The sequence below is a fragment of the Telmatherina bonti genome, assembly GCF_933228915.1.
Source record: "Telmatherina bonti genome assembly, chromosome: 4".
NCBI lineage: Eukaryota > Metazoa > Chordata > Actinopteri > Atheriniformes > Telmatherinidae > Telmatherina > Telmatherina bonti.
This window is the reverse complement of record NC_136622.1, coordinates 13,037,459-13,063,753: the sequence shown is the minus strand read 5'-3', so window position 1 is coordinate 13,063,753 and position 26,295 is coordinate 13,037,459. Positions and strand designations below refer to the sequence as shown.

Sequence of the window (26,295 nt, the reverse complement as noted above, 5' to 3'; positions counted from 1 at the left end):
CACGACAGCTGTTTTCTGTGACAATTACTGTTGAGAGCATGCTGTAGTTGGATCATTCACATCTTTTGGTGTACACTTGAGTGTGATCGTTGACAACATACACATGTATGTTAAAGTGATAGATGCAAATTCCTGATTGATTGGCTGATATTTGCAACGCATTTAGACATAAATCCCCTCTTTCTGCATGTGTTTTCTTTATAACTCTTTGTTTATCTCACCAACATGCACAAACAATTCCATTAGCAAGAGAGATGTTATGTTAAGTGTGTGTGTGTGTGTGTGTGTGTGTGTGTGTGTGTGTGTGTGTGTGTGTATGTGTACTCCTGTATAAACAGGTCACGGCTTCAAATGTTCCAGGCTGTTAGACAGATGTTCAAGATCCCTGCTGCACCCTCTACATTGTCATACAATACACACTGTCTTTCTCTCTTGTTTGGTTGTCATGTGCGTGCACACACATGCACACACACTCATTAACAACTAATTAGAAAGGAGAAATTGGCCGGTGGGGGGAACCTAAAGGCCAACCGATGCTGTCCTTCTCTTCCACCGCCAAGTCACAACAAATGCTGGGATGCAGGCCATCGTAGTGTGTTTTGTATGTGCATGTGTGTGTGTGTGTGTGTGTGTTATTGACTTTTATTTCCATGTCTGATGGTCTAATCTCATCCCTTGCTTTTATTACAAAAGTGCACACTAATTTCACACTGAACTTACATAATAAAGGTACTGCAAGTCTTGTTGTTCATTGCATCAGCCAGCGTGTCTCACTGCAACTCTCACTTTAGCATTATCTTTCTCACATGGGAAAGAGGCTTGAGCTGTGTTTAACACACACACACACACACACACACACACACACGCTGCTCATTCTCCACGGGATTGTGACAATGTGTTTATACCAGTGTTGAATGAAAGATGCTTGAGGCCTTCGTCTCTGGAGAGCACATTGATGACATCTCGCCTTCTCTTTCTATTTACCTCCATCAGCATCTACGACGCGCTTATTCCCACTCTTTCCTTTTCCTAATGATCTTCAGTGTCTCTTATATCTGCACATTAATCAAGACATGAAAGTAGAAGTCTGCTCACGGTTGAAAGTGATGCAGATTTTTTTATGGTTTAGCACAGAAATTATTTCTAAAAAGAAGTTAGATCATACTTTCCATTTCTGTATTCAGAATAAAATGGTTAAATGCTGTACACTGTATGTGTCCTCATACTCTGTTTAATGATGAGCCAGCAACAAAAAAAAAACACGAAGAGCAAAGCATGGCATGCTTTCATTCTTGTTTCATAAAAAGGCTAATTATTTATAGTTTTGTGTCATCTGTCCACATAATACGTTTTATCACACCCATTTTTCTGGTACACCAGTTTTCTGTTTGATGCTCTGATGGTTGATTTATGAACACTGACAGCCAGTCAAAGCCTTGAGTTGAATTCCAGTTATCTCAGGATCTTGCAGATTTTTACACGACATGTTTCTGTACATTCCTCCTAGTTGTGGGCATCTATCTGGTGGCGTTTAAATTAAACACAGTTTCCCATCATGATGAGCATCAGAGACTTCTTTCTGATGTTTTCAGACGTTTTCTCCTATGGAAATTTCACAAACATGTTTTTTTGTGAAGACTTGGGCAGATCCCTGCCCTTTAAGATCAACTGGGTGTTGTCTCATACTTGGATACCTCCCCATCCCTTGCAAACACACTCAACAAACTATTTATTATATAACTGCCAATCCTACAAGTATACACACCCCTATCCAGTCATTTTTGTGTATTATTGGAATTTTCTACTATTAATAAAGAGCCAGTTATGCTATTTTTGTGCCATTAATTAGATCATAGTAAAGGATTGGCTCTGGTGCAGAAGTGGTTACATACGAATCAGAAAATTTAGTTAGTTTAGTCCTCTGTACTGTCACATATTGAGTCGTGCCGACACTAAATCGCCATATTGTTGAATTGGTGAGAAACAGCAGGAAACCTCTGTTCAATCACTGATCTTCAAAATGCTTCAGCAGTTTTACTGGTGGCCATTTAGGCCTAATTTCATTCCATTTTGCTCAGTTAATGTTTAGGCCCCATGTTAGTATATCTGAAAAAATTCCAACCTGTACTGAATTTACCATTTTCATGTATGACTGCGTTTCAACTTGGTAGCAGGGTTGGATGAGTGCTTCTTCGACCATCAGCCTGGGTTTTCATATTTAAGCTGTCCTCCATGAGTCAATCCGCTGTAAGCTGCTGACCATTTACCCAGTCGCAGCCTGGTATCTGCGCACCACGTGCATGCTAATCAAGCTGTCTCAAACCACAGCAGTCATTACTTCATAAAAGGAAACATTCATCACAGAATGTAAGCATAAACTGCAAGCATCACAGTGCAGAGCAAGTTGATGTGAGAGTGAAGTTTGGAAGAAGAAATGACAAACAGAAAGGAACGGAGATGTCAGTTTTACAATGAATATTTGTGTGTGTGTGTGGTTGAGTGGTGGATGAGTGCGCAGCTAGCTGTGGTTAAGATGGTAACATGTTCTTCCCAGTGCTGAATAGTTTAAAAACCACATTACGGTCACTGCTGGTCTCATGCTTCCATGCTGAATGGATGGTTCAAAGGGCCGGGTCTAAACTCTGTTTTGCCCACTCTTTCTCTCCTCCTGGCTTGAGGCTCATTAGTGGCTACAAGAGCGCTGTTGACCCTAAAGCCCTCAACTATGTCTCTTCTCTCTATCCCCCCTCTACGGTCCTTTTTTCTCTCCTCCCCATCTCCTTTTTCCCCCCTCTCATCTGAGTTGCCCCACTCTTTCCCTCATCACCTCATCATCATTCACCCAGCAAGAGTTTGGCAGTGGTCTGCATGTGTGTTTGTGGTTGTGTGTGTAGCTTGGGGCCAGCCTGAGCCTGTGTACAACAGAGGTCTTCGGTAAGGACAACACAGGGGACTCTGTCCTTGTCTAACCCTCTGGAATTAGAGCAAAGATGTGCATGTGTAATATGTTTGTGTAATGATGCTATGTACATTGTCCTGATTATGAGCTATAGTAAGAAAGCTAATAATAGCGCGGTCAGAGGTCCAGCAGGCCGATGGGGACACGCTGCACCGGCCCTTTAAAAACTCTAAGCAAAGACTGCTGTAGGTCACCTCCTGTAGGATTATTGCAGCGATTTATGTTATGAACAGTATAATCTTTAAAGGTTGACATTAGGATTTTAAAGCAAAAGATCTTTTTCTTTGGAAGCCACAAATGTCCTTCCGAAGCACAGTAAACGCCTGTTAACTGAGTCATGCAGCTGATGATTAGAGAATGATTAATTTAAGCAATAAAATCAAGCCCTGATATGACGAGCATCTGATTTTTATGACGGAGTATCTGGACTGTGACAAATGGAGGACAAATGGCCAAAAGCTTATTAGAGCTCTTTATCACAGAGTATCAAATGTCACTTATGCATTAGTCTTGACAGCTTAAAACTCAAGTCAAGTTTTTTTGGTTATAATTTAGCTGCTGACTGTATTATGTGTAATTGCAAGCTTGTGGGCAATATGATAAGATTCTGAAAGGGATACTCTACTTTACTTTGTTTCTGGAAGTGGGCTGGATTAAGTGCATGGGAGTAGTCACTGTCTTTGCTGAACATTTTATTTTGGAGAATGGTAGAGAATATAATTACAGGAGTTAAGCAAAAACCTACTCAGTTTGCAACCATAGAGGAGGTTTTTTTTGTCAGTAACTTAATCAATTCAAATATGAATGAATGCTAAATTGTCTTAAATTGTGTAACTTTTGCAATTAGTGTGAAGTTACTCTGTTTTTTTGTTTTTAGCTGGTAAACATCTCCATCTATTTATTTTTCTTCTTGTATTTCTTTGATTTGAAAAAAAAAAAAAAGAATTTCCCCTCGGGGATGAATAAAGTATCTTTGGTGTGATTTGATTATAAGGACAAATTTTGTGTTTGAAATGAACATTGGACTGGATTGAATTGGATTGGATTACATGTAATGCCGCCTGCAATCGATCATTTTTGTTCCTCAAAAGTTTAGCAATTTGCAAAGGTTTAGAAGGTTGGAAGTGTTTATTCCAGTGTTTTTTCAGTGTTTTTTTTTTTGTCTTGTTCTTGGTGTTTTGAGGGAAGAATGGTAGAATCTTAAGTCTCAACTGATTGGCTGCAGGATACCTACACAACCACTGTGCCATTCAGTGACACTTGCCTATTTTAGACGACAAAAGCTAGTTTCTCTCTGACCCCTATTTAAGTAACTTAAAGCTTCACTCCCTTTTGAGAAACTTCTCCAAACTGAGTGTTCTGATACCTGCCTTCTGCATTTAATACGACCGCTTGGACTGCATCATTATTGCAGTAAGAACATGTCCAATGCCGATATGAAAGAAAACCACTTTGACCAAAACAAATGATACATGTAGACCTTTCTATGGTAGAAGTTGGGACTTGAGATAAGAGGTGTATTAATGAAAGCTGCCATTCACTTTGAGGAAGATAATCTTCACTTTGAGGAAGATAATTTCGGTCCACAAGTGCAGAAGTGATTCCATATTTGTTAATATATCACAAGTCATTGTAATATTGTGCAGCAGTGATGAAAAGCTTCAGTTTCCCCTCGACGAGAAGCAGCGGAGGGATGATAAAAGGGGTGGGCTGTAGATGTCTACAAGGCACACAACAGCTAGCAGATGTCAGGCCTGTGTGAGGCCACATTTGTCTGCGGTGAAAACACATTGACTGAACGCTCCACTGTGCCTCAATCTGAGCTGTTGACTCTATGGTAATGATGCAAGTCAAGCTAAACATAACAAACCATTAGCGTCCTCAGCATGGCGACAAGAGCGCTGGAAAGATGGTGATCTCACTTCAGTGTGTGCGAGCTTGACATACACCGGCGATGCAGATTAGTTGAAGTACGAGCAGCCCGACATTAATAAATCCAAACTACCAGATGGTTTGATCTCCATACTTTAGAGAGCAGAACATATTTTTGGAAAATAGTGAAATCCTTGATGAAGTTGTGTGTTATCCTGTTTACTTGCAATGATTTTGACATGCAGGTCATCTTCTCAGCTTGGTTGAGCGACCTCTGGAGCAGCATGTGGTTCCCGGTCTTAACAGTGATGTAAATGTTATTAACCTCGGATCATCTCTGATAATGCTTTGAAAGGAAAGTAGGAAGCAAGTGTGGTCTGAAAGGGCTGCAGGCATGTGAAAGCAGGAAAAAAAAGAGCAACCCTCTGGGACAGACATGATTTCCCACTGGCCACTTCTTGTGAACCTTAAAAGAAGCTGGAAAGATGTGAGAGGAATAGTTTAAGGCAGAGGCTGAAAAAGACAAAAGGAGGATAAGCAGGGTGTGGAGAAAATTGGATGGGAAAAAGAGAAAGAGGAAATGAGTGAAATGAACGAACGGGTTACTGGGCCTGCTCTCCTTATCAGAGGAAACAAGGGGACTTCATGGCAGGGACCCAGTGCAAGAGGTCACGCTGTCGCTGTGCCGTGGCCACCTCTGCCTTTTCTTTGCCTTCATCCTTCCCCTCATGTCTGTCTTTCCTCCGTTGTCCCTTCCTCAACTTGATTCCTCCTTTTAATTTCCTTCTCCATGATTTGTCACATTGGTCTCCATCTTCCCTCTGTCACCTCCCTCACTCGTTTTTCTCTCTGCGTCCTCTTTTCCTCTTCTCAAATTACTCGGAAAACAGTTGAGAACATGTTTATGTAAATCATGCAGAAGCCAAAGTCATTTTGTGTGTGTGTGTGTGTGCTCCCCACTCTCCCTCCTTCTCTCAGTCACTTTGTCACTTTGAGTCTTTGTTCAGCGAAGTTAAAACTTTGCTGTGTTTCTTGCTGCCTTTGAAAGTCTGGTAGAAGGCAGACAATGTCCGCCACAGGCGTTTTCTCAACCTTTTTTCAACCTCCCTCACTCACGCACAAACGCACACGTTCCCTGACAGCTTTGCTGTTTTGAAGGGGTTTGGTGATTGATTGGTCTCCATGGAAACAATACGTCTTGTAATGAACAAGAGAAAGCTGGCATGTTAATTTGTTTAGTGTGGGAGGCTTAATCGGGCTTGTGTGTGTGTTTATGGGTGTGTGCGACCTTTTGTTCTTTGAGCATATGTTGTATGCATGAGTGTTCTTGTGAAAAACTGTTAAAGTTTTCATCTGAGTTTCCTTCTCTGCACATGCGAGTCAGTATTTTGGACACACTTACATGGAACTGGGACAAACTTGTAATTGGTTGTTTGTCCGAATGCATCTTAAGCAGTGTAAAATACTTTTTTTCTTGCAAGTATGTGTCATTTTTTGTACATTTGCATGCGTTTTCTGTCTATTTTTTGCAGTAGATGGTAGAAATTAAAGTTAAAGTTAAATATATACATTAAAAGAAAATTTGGACAATTTGAGGTATTTTTTGTTGCTAACTAAACTCATAATGATGTAAAAAGTGTTAATACAACATTGGTGGATGGAGAAGTGTATTACTTTGCATTTTAGATTTATTCTTTTAAAATTCTGCTGAAATATTTAGTTGTTTTTGATGAGGATGTGCATGGATGATCAGTTTAATATCCATTCAGATCTGTGTGAAACTGAAGTTGTATTATTCGACAAGCATGTATGTGAGATTACACGGCTAATCTAGATGTAGATTATCTCCATCGTGGATGTCAGAGCTTGGGAACCTCCTGTATAGCTATTACATGATTTTAATGACATGTCTGTTCCACACTCACACAGAAATCAGTAAATGCATAGATCGGGTGTGAAATATGAACATATCAGCATGCCAATGAGCATATACAAGACATTTTGATTCCGATATGCTAATCTGACCTATAATTTACTTCCTGTCATTCCTGTCCTACTGTGTCCTGTTTATTTGTTATCCCTGCATGCCATGTTTATATCAGTGTCAGCTGATGAATACATTGTATTGGCTTAGTACTTATTAGAAAGTACACTGCCAAAGCTGTACGGAATCAATATCTCAAACATTGGCAAAGAGACGTTTATTTATTGAGACCATGCTGAGATGCTTAATTGCAGGGTTTGACATCATGATTCACTATGTAGTTTAAAAAAAAAGGGGGGGGGGGGGAGTCAGTTCTGGCTGGCTGGTTGTAGTAATAGAATAATCCACCAATCACATACTTTTGGAAATAATCTCACTATAACTATGTTTTAATTAGTTTAGAATTTCATGCAAATTCAGATCGTTTGCTTTCATAATGCCATGGAGAGGAATGCACCGTCTCGCACTGCTGTATTTTTATAAAAAGTTCAACTTTTTTCTCTTATGTTCCTGAAGTGACAAGTTCATGTGGAAGGTATTTGTTTGGTTGAAGCCAAGTGGAGTAAATGTTGCAAAAACCTCCTTTTTCAATGGGAGGACTTATGTATATTTCTATTTGACAGTCATTTTATCCAAAGCGACTTACATATGAGTGAGAACAACACAAGCACAAAATCAAACAGTAGAGGACATCGTAGGAAGGTCCTAGTGGACTGTCCAGTTGGACGCGGGTCCTTACATGAAGTGCTATAGGCTTTTTTATTTTTTTTATTTTAGTTATTTAAATACATTTTTTCATTTTACTGCTTGTCTATTATTATTCATGGAAAAAAAAAAGAGCAAATGAACGGAAGTGTTTTCAGCACAGTCAAGTAATTTGACATCGGCACTAAATCTGCAGCGGCATGACTTTAGAAGCACCAGTTGTATCCAGAGTGCTGGGTGACTGAAGGTAGTGATGATGGTTAACTGATTTTTCTCCTTCTCTATCCCCAAATCACAGCCACTGCAGATAGACGATAACTTCTGTGGCCAGGATTTCAACCAGCCTCTAGGGGGCACAACAGCCATCGAAGGCATCCCTCTTTATGTGGACAAGGACGATGGCATGACCTCTGTTGCGGCCTATGACTACAGAGGAAGCACCGTGGTGTTTACAGGCACTCGCAGCGGACGCATGAAAAAGGTAGGCAGCCTTACAACTTCAATCTCTTTGTATATATATATATATATATATATTTTTATATATATATATATATATATATATATATATATATATATATATATATATATATATATATATATATATATATATATATATATATGTATAGTAAACGAGTACAAATGATGACGCCGTTTTGCACATAAAACAGTTTATCCTGACAAAAGTGTTGTTTTCATGATGGGTGACTGGGTACTAATGAAATGTGTGACAAAAATGGTGATTTAGAAGCGTCTGCAGTGGCACAGTGTGTGTGTGTGTTTGTGTGTGTGCACTTAAGGCTCAGAAAACCATTTCCACTTTGAAGCAATTTGGTGTCGTTGTATGATGTATTTTGAATGATCATTGGTTATAGCATGGCTGACAAATGGTCGTGTCATAACTCACCGCAGATTCAGCTTTGAACGTGTGTCGGGATACTGTTTGTCTTCAGTCGTATTTCAGGTTAAATTCATCTTGAAATGTGTTTTTTTTTTTTTTTTTTTTTACAGCTTTGTCTTTGTCTTAAAATGCTTTTTAAATAAAATGCATGCACACTTTCACACTTGCCATAACCTGTAAGGCAGCAGCTCTGGAGATGCGTGTTTTCTCCCACAGAGCGAAGTTGTTTGCTTCTGTCTTTTGGGTGATATCTGGAGTGGAGCTCCTGCTGCTAGAAAAGCTGGGGATGTGTGGGTTTTATCTTTGCCAAATGTTGCTGTCGCAGTAGTAGTTTCAAAAGCCACTGAGTGTGTCTGAGTGGCTATAAGGTGGGTGCAGAGGATGTTTTATGTGTCTCCTGAGGAGCATAGGTGAGAAAAGCCCCTTTTCTTTATGTGTGTTTGTTTCTGTTTGGCTGCAGGTGCCTCAAAAGCTGGTTTCACTCACGGGCCAGCAGTTTTTTTTCTCTCAAGACACACACAGTATGAAGTCTCTTTGCACGTGTATGTGTTTAAAATATGTGTGGTGTTCCTCAAGTCCCCATGTTGAGTAGACTGCACAGAGCGTGCCAATAAGCTGCTCCTTCATCTGAGATCCGACTGAGCCGTCGCTAAATTTTCCCTTTTTCCTCTTTTTCTCCCACCTCTTTCCACAGCAGGGCCCCTACATGCAAGTGTGTGTATAACTAATGCTCTTCAGACTGAGGAAAAACTGTCAGCTGAGGATAAAAGTAATTGCATAAATACATATATAATACAAAATAAATAAAGAAAAGTGAACTTCATATTTCACCGTCTTGACACTTCACGTTGCAAAGTTTTTGAGTTATTCCCTAGAGTTTGGTTTTTTATGTGTGTTTTCAAGCCAGGCATCATTTTGTCAGCGCTGAAGTCTTTTTATTTGAGAGGGCGATGCGTACCGCGCCGTCTTCACGTTTACGCTTTCCTTTGTCACATGAACAAAAAAAAAAAAAAGAGCCGATGCAGGATCTACATTTGGCAGTTTAAGCTGGTTCGTCTCAGCAGCCTGCGGAAAGCGTTTTTGCAGCGCAGTAATGCTGCTGTCAACTACTTTTTTATAGGCTATAATAATGTGCTCACATATACACACACACACACACACACGTGCGCAGACCCATACGAGCCTCCTTACACAGCTTCCTGTCATTTGAGTTTTGCTAAGTCAACTGAAACCTAGCCCGCTAGTCCTTGCGACTGACCCCTGCACTGTGTCTTCGGTTGTGTGTGCAGACAGATGATTTGTGTGTCTGTTGAGAGTGTGGGGGTCAGCAGATCCTGGATGATATCCCGCTGATCGGAATCCCATTTCCCCCTCGGCCGGCATGTCTTCCTGTGCTCGGTGGAATGGAGAGAGAGGAGCACGGAGGTGGAGGCTGCCAGTGTCCTCGCACAAATCAATGCAGATGCTTTGGCAAAATGTAGTCGTCTGTTTGAGCGCAGAAACGGCGAGACGGGATGACAATTACATTAAATCAGCAGCGATTCAGGCCACAGCCAGTTTGTTAAGCTTTCCCCACTTCTTCATGCCTTTGCTAGGCTCTTCCCTCAGACACAGGAGGTGATTGGTTTGGCTTCAGGGGAGGTTGAGTCAAATTGGTTGGAGAATAAGTATTAAATGTGTGAATTTGATTTGGATAAAACAAAGTTTGGAGGGACTAAGAAGAGACGGGAACTGGGATCAGGGAGACTAAATAAAAAGTGTGGCTGGAGCAGATGGAGAGATGGTTACAGCCTGTGCAGTTTTATTGCTCCTCATTGGAAGTTAAACTGTGCTCCTTGGCCTAATGAAATGTAAAGCTGCAGTGTATTGATGTCCGCACACTCACACACACACACACCCTCATTCTCATTAGGATTCTTACAATGTGACTGTTGCAAAGTGTTTGCCTGCACGGACACGTCTCGCCTGCATTGATTGATCTATGAATATATAATCACTAATGCAGATCTTAAATCTTAATAGTACATTGGATTTGCCTAGGTGTGTTTTGGCAGGTCGTGTGTGTGTGCGTGTGTTTGAGAGAGAGAGGCAGGATAATAAAGAGTTATGCTGTAAGTTATTTTAAATGTTCACTGCTTTACATCAGCATGACTAATCACAATGTCATGACTGACTAAGCACCCAGCATGTCTGTGTAAGCACCGCCCAACATCTCCATCGCTGTTGGGTTAATGTCTTTCTTTCTCTGCAGTTTCATGGGACCGACATCGCTTTATGAGAAGCCTTTGCAAGTTGCTCTTTTCACTTCATACCAAACTATGTTCTGTTGATAAGTTCTGTTTCATTGCAGCATGAGATGGAAGGTGTTATGATCCTTATAAATGCAAATAAAGTGAAGGAGTCAGCAAAGCTAAAGGGACATGTTGAATGCTAACCCGTAGATTTACTGGGTTCAATATTTTCTGAGTTTTTTGAAAAATGCCTATATCATTTAGTACAGTGTCATTTGTAGTGTGATGGCTTTTTTCCGGGTTTTGCCGGAGGTTTCCTTCCTGTTAAAAGGGAGTTTTTTCCTTCCCACTGTCGCCAGTGTGCTTGCTCAGGATGGGAGATTGAGTTGGACCCAACTCAATCTGTTGGTTCCTTATATAGGCTATTATGAATTGACTTTCATTATGTTTTATTTATTTATTTATTTATTTATTTTTCTGTCTGTAAAGCATCTTGAGATGGCATTGCCGTTATTTGACGCTATATAAATAAAGTTGAATTTTTTTACTGAATTTGAAAGAAAAGAGAAGAATCATTCAGCAGGATTATGTTTATCGAAAAAAAAATGTAAATATTGTGTTGGCTTGCCCTTAAAACAGACTTTTGAATCACATGTAAACAATTTAGCCTTACTTGTAAGGTGTTTAGTTTTCTTAAAGTCTATTTAACACATCCAGGTATTTTAGTATGAGAGTCGAGATGCATCTAAAGAAGTTCATGGGCTCAGACTTTGGCTCCATAGGTCTTGTATTGGAACATTGACTAGAAAGTAACAGAATTGGCTTCTACACAGAAAAATGAGACAAATAACCACATGCAAATGAGTGAACTGATGAATAATATTTACAATAAATAATAAATAAATACAGGTGAAGGTGATCTACTACTACTTACTGTATCAGAGTTGAATATGTACTTAAATCAATAAATGGATTCCCCTCCTTTCTTTGTGTATTTGGACAAGGACAGAATGTCCCAGACCAGCTATAGCTGTAGCTCAGTTTAACCATGCATAGAAATGGATGGTTCAGTTCAAAGCTTTTAGAGACAAAAGATACTCTAGCTTTGGAGCGGACCTACATACCTGATAGACACACTTGTTGTCCAATGTAGACATTACTTTTGAATGGTTAGAATACAGTAAATACGGCTGATTGTACATTGTATGAAGGATTCTGTTTCTTCACGCCATATCAGAGGACGCTGCTGCTTTATATCCGTCTGTCTACCAGAGGTATCCAGCGTACACTGTTGTTCTGTGCTGACAACATCAAAGTCACATATGATTACATTTCCTTTTAGATGCTGTAGTACTGTACATCGCTTTGTTAGCAGGCACGGTAGTACCGAGTTTTAACTGCATGAGAAGTCACCAAAGGGTTCCTCCTTCACCGACTGCCAAAAAAACACCCCAAAAAGCCTCCTCAGATCTCAGTAAAGCCCGGAAATCCTTTCATTCACCCCGTTTCATCTCCTCTTTTGTCTACCTGGGAGAACAAGGTGCTCCTGCCGCATCAGGCGAGATGAAAAGAAACTCTCAACAGCCTGAAGTATTTCCAGATTTCAGAAACAAAAAGAGATAAGCAAGGCCCATGGAGAGAAAGAGGAAGAGGAGGAGATTTACTCTCGGTGATGTATAGGTGTATGAAGGTGTCTGTGTGCGGTGGGTGAAAGGGGTATGGTTTCATGTCATTTCATCATTTCCCTGCTAGTAGCGAATCCAATTACTTTTCCTTTTCCTTTCTATCTTGGAAGATAGCCTGAGTGACAGGACTGATTGGAGTACAGAGCTACTGAGGTAACTGTGCCAACTGTTTGATTGACATAACACTGCCACTTTACTGCCTTCAGACACAGAGACAAGCGAGGCTGGTTAGACTTCAGGCCGTCTCAGATCTGTTGAGGGGGACCAGAAGTTCACTCGCCCCTGCTCCCTCCATCGAACCTGCCTCCTTCACTCAGAAAACATCTAGTTCAAGCTTTCGCAAGATGCACCCCGTGTTTTACTTTGCTGCAGGATGACAGCTGTGATATGCTGAACTGTCTACGGCTACATCCTAGCCAGTTTCTCTCCGCTCTCTGTTAACAACATTCCCAGAACCTTAATGTTATTTACCAAGACAATAAGTAAGCAATATGTCGTGTGAATTGAATCAAAATCTGCCCTGTGTCTCTTTAGCTGTGGAACCAGAATGGCACAGAAATTGCTTACATACACATCCTAAAGGTACTTTTTATTTATTTATTTATTTTTAGTATTTAGCGATTTTAAACTTTTCTCTTTCTCTATCTGATGTAGAAAATAATAAAAGATTTTATTAATAACCAAATGGAAATGTTGCAATATAACAATGAATAGTTTATTTTATTAAGTAAATTAATGATCAAATAATTATGTTAATAGCTAAATAATCAAGTAAATTCACAGAACAATATAAGAAAAACAGTCATAATAAAAATAAAGCCTTTGTGGTGGGAAATAACTTTTCTGAAGCAGCCTCTGACTGAAGACACTTTGATTATATTCCATTATACTGTAACTAAATTAGTTTTAACAGTGTATGTTTAAATGTTTGCTTTTGTTTTAGTAATGCTGTGTATTTATACTGTATCACACAGATGAAATGTATTGTCCTCCCTGAAGGAATACCTACTGAAGCAATTTTCCATATAACTTTATATATGTTGTAATTATCTTTCACCAGTATTTGGCATTTTGCTTTGAGGGAAAAACCAAAACGCAAAACTGAAGAAGAAATGTGAACACTTTCTTGTAATGCAGTGTATTTACATTGTATTACCCAAGTAATGACATTTATTTATTTTGTTTTTTTTTTACTTTTCCAAAGTATTTTATTAGAGTCAGTTATTAAAAATGGTCACTAAAAATGGTAAACCTATGCGTGAGGACCAAAGTTGTCCCAAACCTCATGTAAGCACTGTATCACCCAGGATGTTTCTCTTTGCATCCCAGAACTCCTTGGATCCCTTCCTGCAGTTTGATATGATCCTGGACGTATTGGCTTTGCAGGCTTAGCAGTAAAACTTGCTGTCAGAATGATTAAGCCTAATCAGGAAACATGGGATGGGAGGTAATTTAGCATGTGAATGCTAATTAGCGCTAGCATTTAGACTGGCAGGCGATGATTGAAGTGGCGCATCGGCTGCTCGTGCTGGTTAGATGGCAAAAACACCGGTCTGGTAGAAATGATTGATAATATTTGCACCAGACTCTGTCTGCTTCCCTGTTTGTGTGGAAATGAGCACAGATTATAGTTTTCTCTTTTCCTCCAATACTAACTCATAATGAGCAGATGAGCTCAACACCTGAACACTCTAATTCCATCTTTATCCCATTAAGTAGACACTTGTGAAATAATATCTTATTAGTTTCTCGTCATACACAACAGGATTTTTTGATGCTGCATATGTGCAGAAGAGGTATCATCCAAATGATTCCACCTTAAGTCCCACAGGAACTAAACACATACACACAACTGCGTTGCTGTTTTCCAACGGCACATACTTGGCAAGCTGCTCCAAATAAGACATTGGAGTTTTATTACCTGCTGTGATGTAAATAAAAGTATATGTATGACAAGTTCCAGTGAACAGATGTTTTAGTGCAAGTGTGTTATACCCCCTATAAATGCATATATGTGACACTGATCTAGGAGCCTTATGAGTGAGCAGTAGTGTGTAAATCCTGCAGAGGTAATACTGCTGCTATAAGCTGTGCTCATGTTTGAGTGAATTATCATCCTGTTCTGTCTTCCTGTGCTCATATGCTCTCCTTGTCTTCAGGTTTTTCTGTCTATAGAAACCTTCTCTTCCCCTCTGCTCTCTCTCTCTTATATGTCACCTTCAGCTCTCTTTCTCTCCTGACTGAGGGAATATTCTTGCAAATCTGCATCCCTCGAGACCCTCGAGCCTCGTCTGTGTGTGTCAAACTGTCCTGCCTCAACCTCCTCTATCCTTTAGTACATTTCTACATCTCTGTTGAGTCGCTTACATATGACTTGCAGTAAATGAGCTGCTGCAAAGAATATTTAGGAGCATAAAGTTGTATTTGTAAATGATCCTGCTTATTATTTCGTGCTTTTTCACTTTGGAACCATGAAAGGCTACTTTTTTTTCCCTTTTTTTTTTTTAGTTTGAAGGTGGAAGTTTTAACTCTGAGTTTTTGACTGTTGGCCTGTCCATTGTAAAAATTGTATATTTTGAGATTATATAACTGATAGACTTCATCAAAAACGCTCACATGCTCTACTTCAGTATAGATTTTAACCAACTAAAACAATGTTTTTAAGACTGAGCAAAGCATGAATAATTCTCGGCTCTTGAGTTTGATAGACAAATGGAGATAACCACTTAGCCAAACAACAATTAATGTTTCAATTAGGTTTCAAAATCACAAATGACTCAGACTCTGGGGACATGTCCGGACAACACCCTGATTTACAGATTTCATTAGCTCAAAGGGGACACAGTGGACAAACAGAGTGGACTTCAGTGTAACCAATACAAACTACTAAGATGTCAGATTCCAAACATTCACTGCAGATGTTGCAAATATTGATAAAATAGAAAACCTGCATCCATTTATGTTTTGTAAGGATTCAGTCGAGTTTGACATGTCGAGAGAGGCTAGTGGGAAAACGTGGAATTCAGCCCAATATGTGAGTGTATGCATAAATCCCAGCTGTTTCTGGTAGAAAGTTGTACAAGTACCAGGTGAATAATGAAGTTGGTGTTGACAGGATTACTTTAGCTCTGAACAAAATCAACTCACACAGCATCCACTGATCAGTTACTTCTTAAACATGGCTTCTCTCATGTGGTAAACTTTCTTAGGCCTCTGAGATGTTCTGATGGCTGTGCTGGTGTGTTGCCAGGTCTGCGATGGTGCTGCTTTTTCGCGTCATTGTTCACAGAATGAATATATTTTTTGTTGTTCACATTGTTTCTCTCCAGACAAGCCGAAGTTCAGCTAATTCTGGCATCCAGGGAAGTGTACAGACAAATGCTCACAACACTTGTAGAAAAAAGAAACAAATGCTCACAAACTGTTTTTGAAATCTTTTTTTTTTTTAAAGAAAAGAAATAAATAAGCTGAACATTCTGATACTTGTCAGATAAAACACATGCCATAGACCTAAACATGTTCCTGACAAATGAAATGTTTATCTTAAATCATCAGTGTGGCTGACTGCATGTCATTCCCGCCATCCTGATATATGTACATAAGTCATAGCTCATTATATACCAGAGCTGCTCAAAGTTACCAAACACACTGGGTATCCAGAACTGTTCTAACAACTCGGTAGGTGTTTTTATTTTGAACAACCAAAGCCTTGTGATCATTTCATGACAATACTCAATACAACAGATGTGATATGTCAAGTGTGAAATGGGGTGTCTAAAAAAGCAGGTCAAAGTCCATTAAACTTTACCTCATTAATGCAAGACAGTCTTGCTGTACAGCTCCATTGTGAGGACAGTTCAGTAGAGACTCCGCTCCCAGGCCACCTGCACCATAAAGCAGGAAGAACCAGGACTTTTCAAAATAAGTTGCATTACATAACTACATGGAACATTTTTTCAAAGTAAAATGCACTGACAAAATCGGCCCCGCAGTGTCTTATAACCACCTGTCACTGTCTGGATCCTGTTTTAAATAACACTTAAGTGCATAGATTTAAACATTTTTCATAATAAAATGCACTGAAAACTTATCAGACGGTGTCTTTTTCCTCTTCTTCTGCTTGTGTTTTTTTGGGGGCTGGCAAACCTTCTTCCTCATCCAATCCCCTCCCAGGTGTCTTTGGGTGAAGGAAGAGGTGCCCTATGGTGGAAGAGGTGAGAGTGGAGCCTGTACCGGAACTGTCCCCAGACCCTGCTCTATGTGTGTGAAGTGAAGTGTGACCTTTGGTGTGGTAAAACTACAAATTTCAGATACATGCTGTGTACATTTATTTCATAAAGAAATTGATATACAAAAATGAAATAAGTTTACATATCTGTATAATGTAATCTGTTTCACTGTAAATGTAGATTATAAAATTTCTGAGCATTTGTCTAATTTTGTTCTGGTGTAGATAGTTTTTATCTTGTGAGCATTTGTCATGAAATCTCCAGGGAAGATCCATTTAAAGGTTAGCTTGCTAGTAGCCACTTTGAATCGAATGCATCCTATTGGGCTTACCTTAAATTTAATATCTCACTTCATCATGGATTTGTGACCTTTAGACCCGGCCTATTAATCTTAAACAAGATAAATCTAACTCAACCTCATCAAATCCAAGCTAGTTAAAAGTGGAAAAATAGTGATGAACAAACCAGAGCTTAGCTGACGAACAAATCTGACCATAATTAAGTATTTAGACTCATTGGGTCAGAACGATGCTTGACTTTGAGAGGATTTACTTTGTTTCACATCCAAAAGGATTCCAGAGAAATTTATTATGCTAGAAATATTCAACAACATGTTTGGCTGTCTTGTTAAAGCATCTCATTTTACACTGTTCAACATTTAAATCCCTGTGCATTTATTATGTGAGGACACAAACCGACAGAAGATGTTTTTTTTCAAGAAGTAAAAATCCTCGTCCTTAAAGTCAGCCGAGCATCAGATAAGGATAGACTGATGCAGACGTCGTCTCCCGTTGGAGTGACCTGAATCTCAACAGCAGGATCTCTACTAGCTCCAGAACAAACTCTTATGCGGCGCTGTTATGCCTCACTTATTATGGGAAGCAATTGCTAATGCTCCATTGTGGTTGTGGGTACAATTCCCATGTGGGCTATCAGTTCATACGTATTACCCCCTGTGTCCTTGAGCAGGGCATTATCCCAGCAGTCCCTCTGGAGGAATATGGCTCAGCATTAATGGATGGGCAATGTGCATGGAGAGCTAGATGGATATATTAGTGAGCTAATGAATCTTTGATAAGTGGGAAGGCTTTGCATGTGTCAAGAGACGGGAGGAAAGATCACAGCTAAACCTATCAGCTGAAGGATGGCTTTAATTCACACAAAGCCCTTGCAGAGTCAGACATTGGCATTGCTATTGGAGCACAGTGATGTACTTGTGTTTCTATTTGGTAAATCAGCAAAAAGGAAAAGGAAAAATAGTGTGTGTTTTTGACAGACTATGGAATGGGGCAGAATTCTTGTCATGGGTGGGGTTAGAAAATGCTCATCAAAACCTGGATAATTTCTTTGCTTTGAGATGCTCTGAAGTTGTGCATGGGAGCTGGATGCTTGTAGAACTGTAAGAGAAAATTCACCACAAGACTTTGTAGAGTATTTAACATGCCTGTCTTTATTTTTCTTTTTTCTTTCTGTGACTCTGCTTTAGAGCAGGTTTAACAAACCCTGAGTCCAGCCTTAAACACTGCGCTGAAATGGGGAATTCAGTTTTTGGTTTCAGACAAGCTGATCAGTGAGTTTAGTCCAACAAGAGCATCTTTGAATAAAATATGTGAGAGATTTTCAAAAAGAAAATAAAACCAGCAGTCAATCTCCAGTAGGATAATCACCATGACATTAAAGAAATAAAAAGCAAATTCTCCATTTTGGTCGAGAGGAAGTTGAAATATGATGGCATGCCACTGCAGACTGTGGGATCTACAGGAATGGTGAAAAGGAGTCGATTTGTTAACACTATTAAATCTGATTCATTCTGATCTGAACACTCTTATTTATCTTCTACCAGACTTGGACTTGGCTTATTGGATGAAAAAGTTTAAATGCAGCCAAATTCCTGCCAAAAATGACTTTTTACATGTATTAAGCTTCGTTTTAATGGGACAGCATGCAGGTGAAAGGAAGTAAAGATGAAAATGAGGATCAAAGAAATGCACATTTTACTTAAATTAAACTAAATTACAAAACAATCTCAAAATGGAAATTATTTAACATTATCAACAATTTACAATTGTTATTCAGATTTATTAAAGTCATTGTGTAGAATTATAGCAATACTGACCTCCGGTCCCATTTGTCTGAAGAAGCCTCTGACTGAACATTAGGGCTGTGACGATACGTTTTTGTCCCGATTCGATTAGATTCCGATTTTTTGGGGGCTGATTCGATTTAAATTGCGATTGTCACAGTTCTTTAATATTGAAGCTTTTTGTAGATTAAAAACAAAAATTATGGATAAAACTTTTTTTTTTCCTCATCATTTTCCTTGATTTCAATGAGGAAAAAACAAATGATCAAACAATAAGTGCCAACTATAATGGGAATTGTCCAAATGTGCATTTAAAGATCATTCATAAGTTTTTTTTTTATGCATCAAAGCTTAATACAGACCTGGACACAAGTGGAGGTATTGGTAATTCTGCCATTTTGAGAAGTTAGTTGTCAGTCAACTTGCTGGGCAAATGGAAGGCATTTAGATTGAGCCTCAGACGCTGTAGTCAAAGCTCCTTGTTGCTCTAATAGTCCATCCCATTTTGACGTACACGTGCAGTAAATCTGCACTGAACCAGTTTGCCTTCCTCAGGCCCCAAAGAGAAAAAAGATGCAGAGAAAATACCAGGAACTCCAACTGGTGTTTCATTTGCAGTGGAGGAATATGGCAACATAAACTTTTTCCAGTCAGCTTGGATTTACTGTGTTTCTGGTACAAGCTTATCTTTAGGAGAGTATCTAATATCCTTATTTATAAATGATCTTTCTTTTAGAAGAAATCCTCTAAACATGATCTCAACCTACTTCAGTGTATTTCAGTTTGGGTCATTTGGACAGCATTTTACTTACCAGTATCTGACCCATTTCCTTTCCACCCAAACATGCTGCCTGTGTTTCCTCTGTATGAACTTCATCATTTGTGATCCCCATGGGGCAAATACATAAATACAATACAACAGTTTAACACGCTCACTGCTGGGAATCAGATGAATTAAGTGGGTGCCATTAGCGGTACTCTGGATTCCTGACAGTTTTCTTTATCAGATGTGCCCATCTGCCTCGCTGTCCTCCAGAAAGAGCTTCCCTCTTCATGATGTCATCCGCATATGGCTGCTGGATGAATATGGTGGATTGTGACTGCAAGAGTGAAAATGTGTTACAAGAGAAAAACCCAGTGTTAACCCCAGTGATCCCAGAAAACCAGGCCGATAACCCATGTGGACATCACCAGTCCCAATAATGAGTCAGAGCGACCCAACATCAGGGGCATTTAAGGCCATGAATCCAGACAAACAACAGACACACACACACACACACACACATATGTGGAAGTTCAGCAACAGCCAGCGACGCAGTCGGACAGCTGTTGTGTTGATGACTGTTGTCAGGTGCCAGTGGCCTGATTCAAGCTGGCTAACCTCCTTGCATCACAACATGTGTCTGCACAGATACGGGGGGCGATGGGTGGACATGTGTCTCTGTCGGTGGCGTGCATCTGGAGAACAACTGGCATGTCGGGGGTGGCTGTGTGTGTGCGCGCTGCGTTGATGGGTGTGTGTTTGAATTGGGCGTAGGCAGGTTTACATGACACACACCAAAATGTGTGTATGACTATATTCAGCATTAACATCAAGGGAATGAAGCTGCCTGGGAGGACGCGCGGCTCCGTCTTATTAGAAAGCTGAGGAAATGTTTCACTCTGCGCTCTTCTCTGTTATGTTAATCTGCTTCACGTCTTGGGAACCATGCAACCTGTGTGGGTGTACGGATGTGCAGCTGATTAAAGGCCTCATGCAGAATATGATAGTGTGTATCGGTGTGTATGTCTGCAGTAGATCCATAAAGGGCTGATTATATCATTGTTTATGTGCATTGCTGCAAATGTTTAGGTGTCTGAAGGTTAAAGATCCAGAGATTATAAGGGATTCTCACACTCCCTACAATGTGTCGGTATTCGAGGTTACCAACGCGCATGCTGGGTTGAAGTGTATGAAGTAATGTGCGTTTACACACCACAGCAGCTGTGCTTTCTTCATGTAGAGTAGGAGCTGCCCACCTGATGCCAGGGCAGCTGCCACACAAACAATCCAATTGCACTCAACCCACACTCACACGCAGTGCCAAGGGGGGATTTTTTTTTTTTTTTTTTTTTTTTTTTTTTGCTGCAGAGAGGAAGAGAAAGGGGCAGCTGCAGTATAAAGCCTTCATCAACTGTTCCTCTAGACTGCCCCATCTGTCTAGCCATTAATACACACACTTAAACCCATACACTAATGCATACACATGGTCCGTCTGTTGTCTTATCAGTCACACATGGCGTACTTCACACTCAATGGGGTCTGTCATGACAATGATGTGTATTCTCTGATGTCTTGTGTGAAGAAAATATAAGTGTCAACTGTGTCGGACACCATGGAACGCCATTTGTGGTATTTTCTAAGTTGGAATGAGGTGCTATCGTGTGTGTTATTATTCATCCAGCCATCCATCCATGAGATGAACACTAGCAGTGCAGCCAAACTGAAAGAAAATATTCAGTGTTCTTGGAAATCTGTTGAAGGAGTTAACACGTTTCCTCCAAAAAAGATTGGGCCTTCATTTTCTGTTTTGGTAATGGTCGGGAAGTTCTATTTCATTAATTCTCTACTTAAGAAAACTCTCTAAGAACATTGTAATAGGGGTTAATAGTATAAGGAACAGATTACCACTCAAGCATCTTTTGGGCTGTTTATCAGCTTAGATAAGCAGGCAACTATTATGACACAGATTAGAGTACAGACATTACATCTCTCCATCTGCAGGTACAACTTCACACCAAAAGAAAGTCAAAAGTTGTGTGATTTTTTTTTTTTTTTTGTTTTCATTTTTATGGCAAATTCTACTCTGAGGTTCTTCGGTTGTAAAAAGAAATAAGCTAATAATGCTCTACAAGTTTTCATATAATATACTTTTTTATTTATTAAATTTGTTTACACTATGGGATGGATGTGTATAGATAATGTGCTGTACTTGCATGGTCTTGTGGTTTTTATTATGTCTCCTTACCTGCTTTTGGACAACCCAGGATCTTTACATTGTGTGTTTTAGTTCTGATGTTCATCAACTTGCACTGTCCCGTATAAAAAAGTAAATTAATGAATGACTAGAAATCATACATTTAAACAGGTACCATCTTAGTCATTTTAAATGGGAAAGTTTGGCTTCATAGAACTTTTCCAAGGACCTCAAAATTCTGAATATCTTAAATTTGCTTTCGTTGGAAATTCCAAGTTTTCATTTGTTGTTAAACTTTATGAATATGTGAGAACATATGAACACTGCTGAAATAGACTGGAGATGTGATACAATTCTTTACTGTGAAATCTGAAAACAGCAGAATGAAGCAACAGTGGAATCTTTGACTTGTCAAATGTGGCAAATATTATTTACGTTAGTGAGTGTGAGCTGAGTTGGCTGTGCTAATGTGAGCATTCGGGCTTGGTAGTTCATGCTGTCTTCTATACTATAATCATGCTTCAAAGCCTATTGAATGATATATTTGTCCAAATTTAGCTTTGTGGATGGTGGCACAAAACTAAAATCTTCTGTAAGGTGCGCTTTGCAGAATAGCAGTGCTTCCCTAAAACTGGCTGCTATGATCAGAGTAGTGAAGACAAGGCTAAGAAAGGAGGTTCTGTGTTGTCTCGTTTCATATTTTGACCAAAGCATGTCACAAACATCCCATTGAAACCTGACTAAAGTGTTGCAGCTTGTGAAAAAGGTATAACATGCACCCTTTGTATTCTCAACCATCATAAAAGGTTAAAAACCTGCCCAACTTTGCTGAGTGTTTCTTGTTTTTGCTTAGTCATTGTCCTAACCTTGATTTCTTTATAAGCGTCCGACTCAAAGCCAGATTGTCAGCCAGGCACAAGGACGTCAGCCTGTGCTTCAGCACCCATATGGTAATTAGAAGAGAAACAGATACAGGTCCTTAGAGCTCTTCGGTGTCAAGGAGACATAATGAAAGGAAGCCTGTGAAGGTTGAGAGTGAGACGCAGTATATGTATCAGGGAGTCAGAGCATTATACTTGATGATGTTTATGATATTGATTGCCTGCTCTTCAGAAGCTTCCTGATTTTTGATTTGGACACTTGTGAACATTGTGATTGCGACGGGAACATCTAAAGTCTTGAGTGGCCTCTGCAATCAAGGACAGTGACCCTTAACTTCATGCACACTCTCTCTTGCCCACACACTTTCTCTCTCTCTGTCTTTCTCTTGGGTTACTTGTGCAGATAGCCCTTCAGACACTCATCTGCACAGTGTTTGGGGGAGTCGTTGATCACAGAGGGAAATAAGCAGAGTTATAAAAGGGTTCAGTTTGTATTATCCTTCATAATGCCTTAAATGAAAAAGCTACCTGTTGAATGGGAAGCGGCTTCCATCACAGCTTTTCCTCTGTGCTGGCTGGATCGTGTCAGTATGCATCGCATAGCTGCATTTTACCTCATTCAACAACAAACCAATCATATTCGTTTCAAGCCATTAGATAATATGGGCTTTAGAGCAAAATGGGGGAATTGTATTTTGTTTCAAACGGTCATGATGTGTCACATCATGACCCTCCTAACATATGCTTTCACTATGTTTGTGTGTGATTGCCTAAACTTATCTTTTTTTCTTTCTTTCTTAGTGATTCGACAACAAAAACAAGCCCATAAACGTCTGAGTACTGATGTTTTATGCCCAACCAGGTCCCTATTTGTGAGAAATTCTGATTCTTTTAGCAGTGATGCTTACTCGTCATGGTTATGGCATCATGGTGCTGTCAATAGGACTGTATCCTCGCAGCACAAACCCGATAGATCAAGCCTACTCCCTTGTGTCTGTTTTCTCTGACTGAACCTTGCTTCTACAGATTTACTATTATTTTATATCCCCCCACCTTTATCTTTCAGCTTGCCCCTTTCTTGCCTCCTTTTCTATTTCCCTGTATTGTAACCTGCTCTGATACATGTTAACGCAAATCCAAATGATCCAAAATTTTATTGTAAGGTTGTTTAATTAATGCTACTCATGGGTTAAAAAAACAAAACAAAACAAAACAAAAAACAAACATAAAAAAAAACTTAACAATTTTCCTCCTGAAGAGGAGGTGCAAACCGATAAATGTGTGCTATGATGGACGAACAGATGAGCAGGCACTGTGGCAGGAACCCACAGAGCAAATATATATAGGCTGATAGTGAGAAAACGGGGAGAGGACAAAGAGCTGGTGTTGTTCAACCATCTGGTGTGCATGTGTGTGTGTGTGTGTGTGTGTGTGTGTGTGTGTGTGTGAATATATGCATGCTTGTGTGCCTCTATTGTATCTGGACACAGCGGAGAGAATGACTTAGATTACCAAGACTGATATCAAAGTCACACTCTAGGATGCGCTCCAAGTGCCAGACCTGAGCACACACACACACACACACACACACACACACACACACACACACACACACACACACACACACCGGTCCTCTGCAGCCTTTTGGTTTTCCAAGAGAGGAATACAAAGCATTCAGCTAAAAGTCAGGCAGGCATTGTGTGTGTGTGTGTGTGTGTGTGTGGAGGTTTCTCCTCTAATTGAAGTGTACGGTAACTTGGCAGGCTGCCTGATGTTAGAGTCATATGAAGGGACAATAGAAGAAGAGAATGACTTAGAGAGAAGGGGTATGGAAAGAGAAGGATGCGCTGCAGTGACGGCAGTAAAACAGACGGGAGGAAGTGGAGAAAAAGAAGATGGTAAAGGTAGATAAAGGAGAACAGAGAAAAAGTTTACTCACTTTAACAAAGGTTCGCTTCATTCGGAGCGTGCTGCAACCAGTTTGCATTGCACCAAACTGAAATTAAAGCCGATGCTTCTGGTTTTATCGGGAAATTATGATGATTATCATTTTCCTATGAATGTCATCATGCCATGTCATGGCAACAGTCGTGCAGCAGATCCAGCTATTCTGGATTTTTTGTTTTTTTTTTATATCCTTGATGTGTTTCTAAGACTTTGGCAGGATTTGGCATCTCAACTTGACTCTTTAAAGTGTTTTACTTATTTTGCTTGAGATTCTTTATCTCACTGTTTAGTTGAGTTGACCCAGAGACTTTACTTTTTTTTCAAAGATGACATTCGACTGATTTAAACTCTGGTGCACTTTAGTCCCATTTGTTTAGTTAGTTTGAGGGAAATATGTTTAGATATGTTTCAGTGTGTTATCTTGTCCTCATCTGTCTGTGCTGGTGCCATTCTATCTTTATTTCCTCGCCACAGCGTGCATTGTGTAAACTAACGCAGATCCTGGCAAAGAGGAGAAATGAGCAGCCGTGATTACAGCTACAGCATTGAACCAGAACAATCAGCTGATGAGCCAAAGCGGTGAGGTTAATCCATCAGATTACAGCAGATTACAATGCACCAGGGATGGCTGAATGCAAGATTAGAGCAGAGAGATGATGGAAAGAATAATGGGATGGATTGGCTATGGAGGGATAGATGTTAAAGGATCAACTGATACATAAAATGATGTGTGCGTACACATTTTTTTTTTTTTTTTGTTAGTGAGAACCTTTCCAACAGTTTATCAAAAGAAAAAAAAAGACAGAACAGCTAAACCCCATTTGACCAGTTGTCCTACTTGTAGATCTGTTGGTCTGCTGAAGTATCAAACAGGTTGGTGAGAAAGTGTTTTATGAGGAAAAAAAAAAAAATTACAGCTCCAACACATCACTGTGCTCCCAATCTGGACAAGAACGGATTAGATATGTCACTTGCATTGGGAGTAACATGCATGATTAAATCTGGTTTAACATCTAAATAAAAACTAAAATATATTAAAACGGCATAAAGGCGTGTGTAGGTTTAAACTAACACACAAAAGATAAGTGGATGCTGCAAGACAAAACGCTGACACGCTGCAGAGTGAACTCTGACAGCTCAAAATGAATGCTGAGGACAAAAAAACAGCAGACAATCTGGCAGAGGCATGAGGCGAGGAGGGAGTTTATATACCTGGACATGCATGATGGAAGCTGACATAACACAGGTGCCACACATGAGGATGGAGCAGCTAATTAGGACGGGGAGCGATGGGGGAGGAACCCTGACAAACATCACCATACATAAAGATGAACCACACTGTCAAGCCTTAATATGAGTGTGTAACAATGATAACCTTTTACTAGGGGTGGGAAGATGGAATTAAAAAAATCAAAAATCGGGATTTTTTTGCTTTAAAATTTTAAAATCGATTTTTTTTTTTTTTTTTTTTTGTTAAAAAAATCAATTTTTTTTTCATTAAATAAAATTAATCCATTATGAAATTTTTGTAATTTTTGTCATTTTTATTGATCTTTAAACTTGTCTTCTTGTGCATTATATTTACAGAATGATGGTCTGGCTGCTGTGTTGTTTTTCCTAATTGAGAAAAATAACGAGCAAAAAATAAGTTTTATGCTATTTTTTTATTTTTTTTTTGTTGCTGTTGTTTTTAATTTACAAAAATCAGCAATCTCAAATAATTGTGATTGTCGCAATTTAAATCAAATCGACACCTAAAAAATTGGAATTGAATTGAATCGGGACCAATGCATATCATCACATCACTAGCTTTTACACTCATAATCTGGTTTTGTGAAGATGTTTAATGTTACATAGCTTCATT

General features: G+C 39.5%; 1 protein-coding gene across 1 annotated transcript in view; it reads left to right on the top strand.

Moving 5' to 3' along the window:
* Nucleotides 1–26,295, top strand: part of LOC306755432 (plexin-A1-like) — a gene marked incomplete at both ends in the record, with an annotated part of 239,478 nt that overhangs the window by 17,183 nt on the left and 196,000 nt on the right. The window contains one exon of the mRNA XM_079239811.1: nucleotides 7,819–8,001. Within this exon, the coding sequence (XP_079095937.1) occupies nucleotides 7,819–8,001 (183 nt within the window). The remainder of the gene's footprint in view (nucleotides 1–7,818; nucleotides 8,002–26,295) is intronic.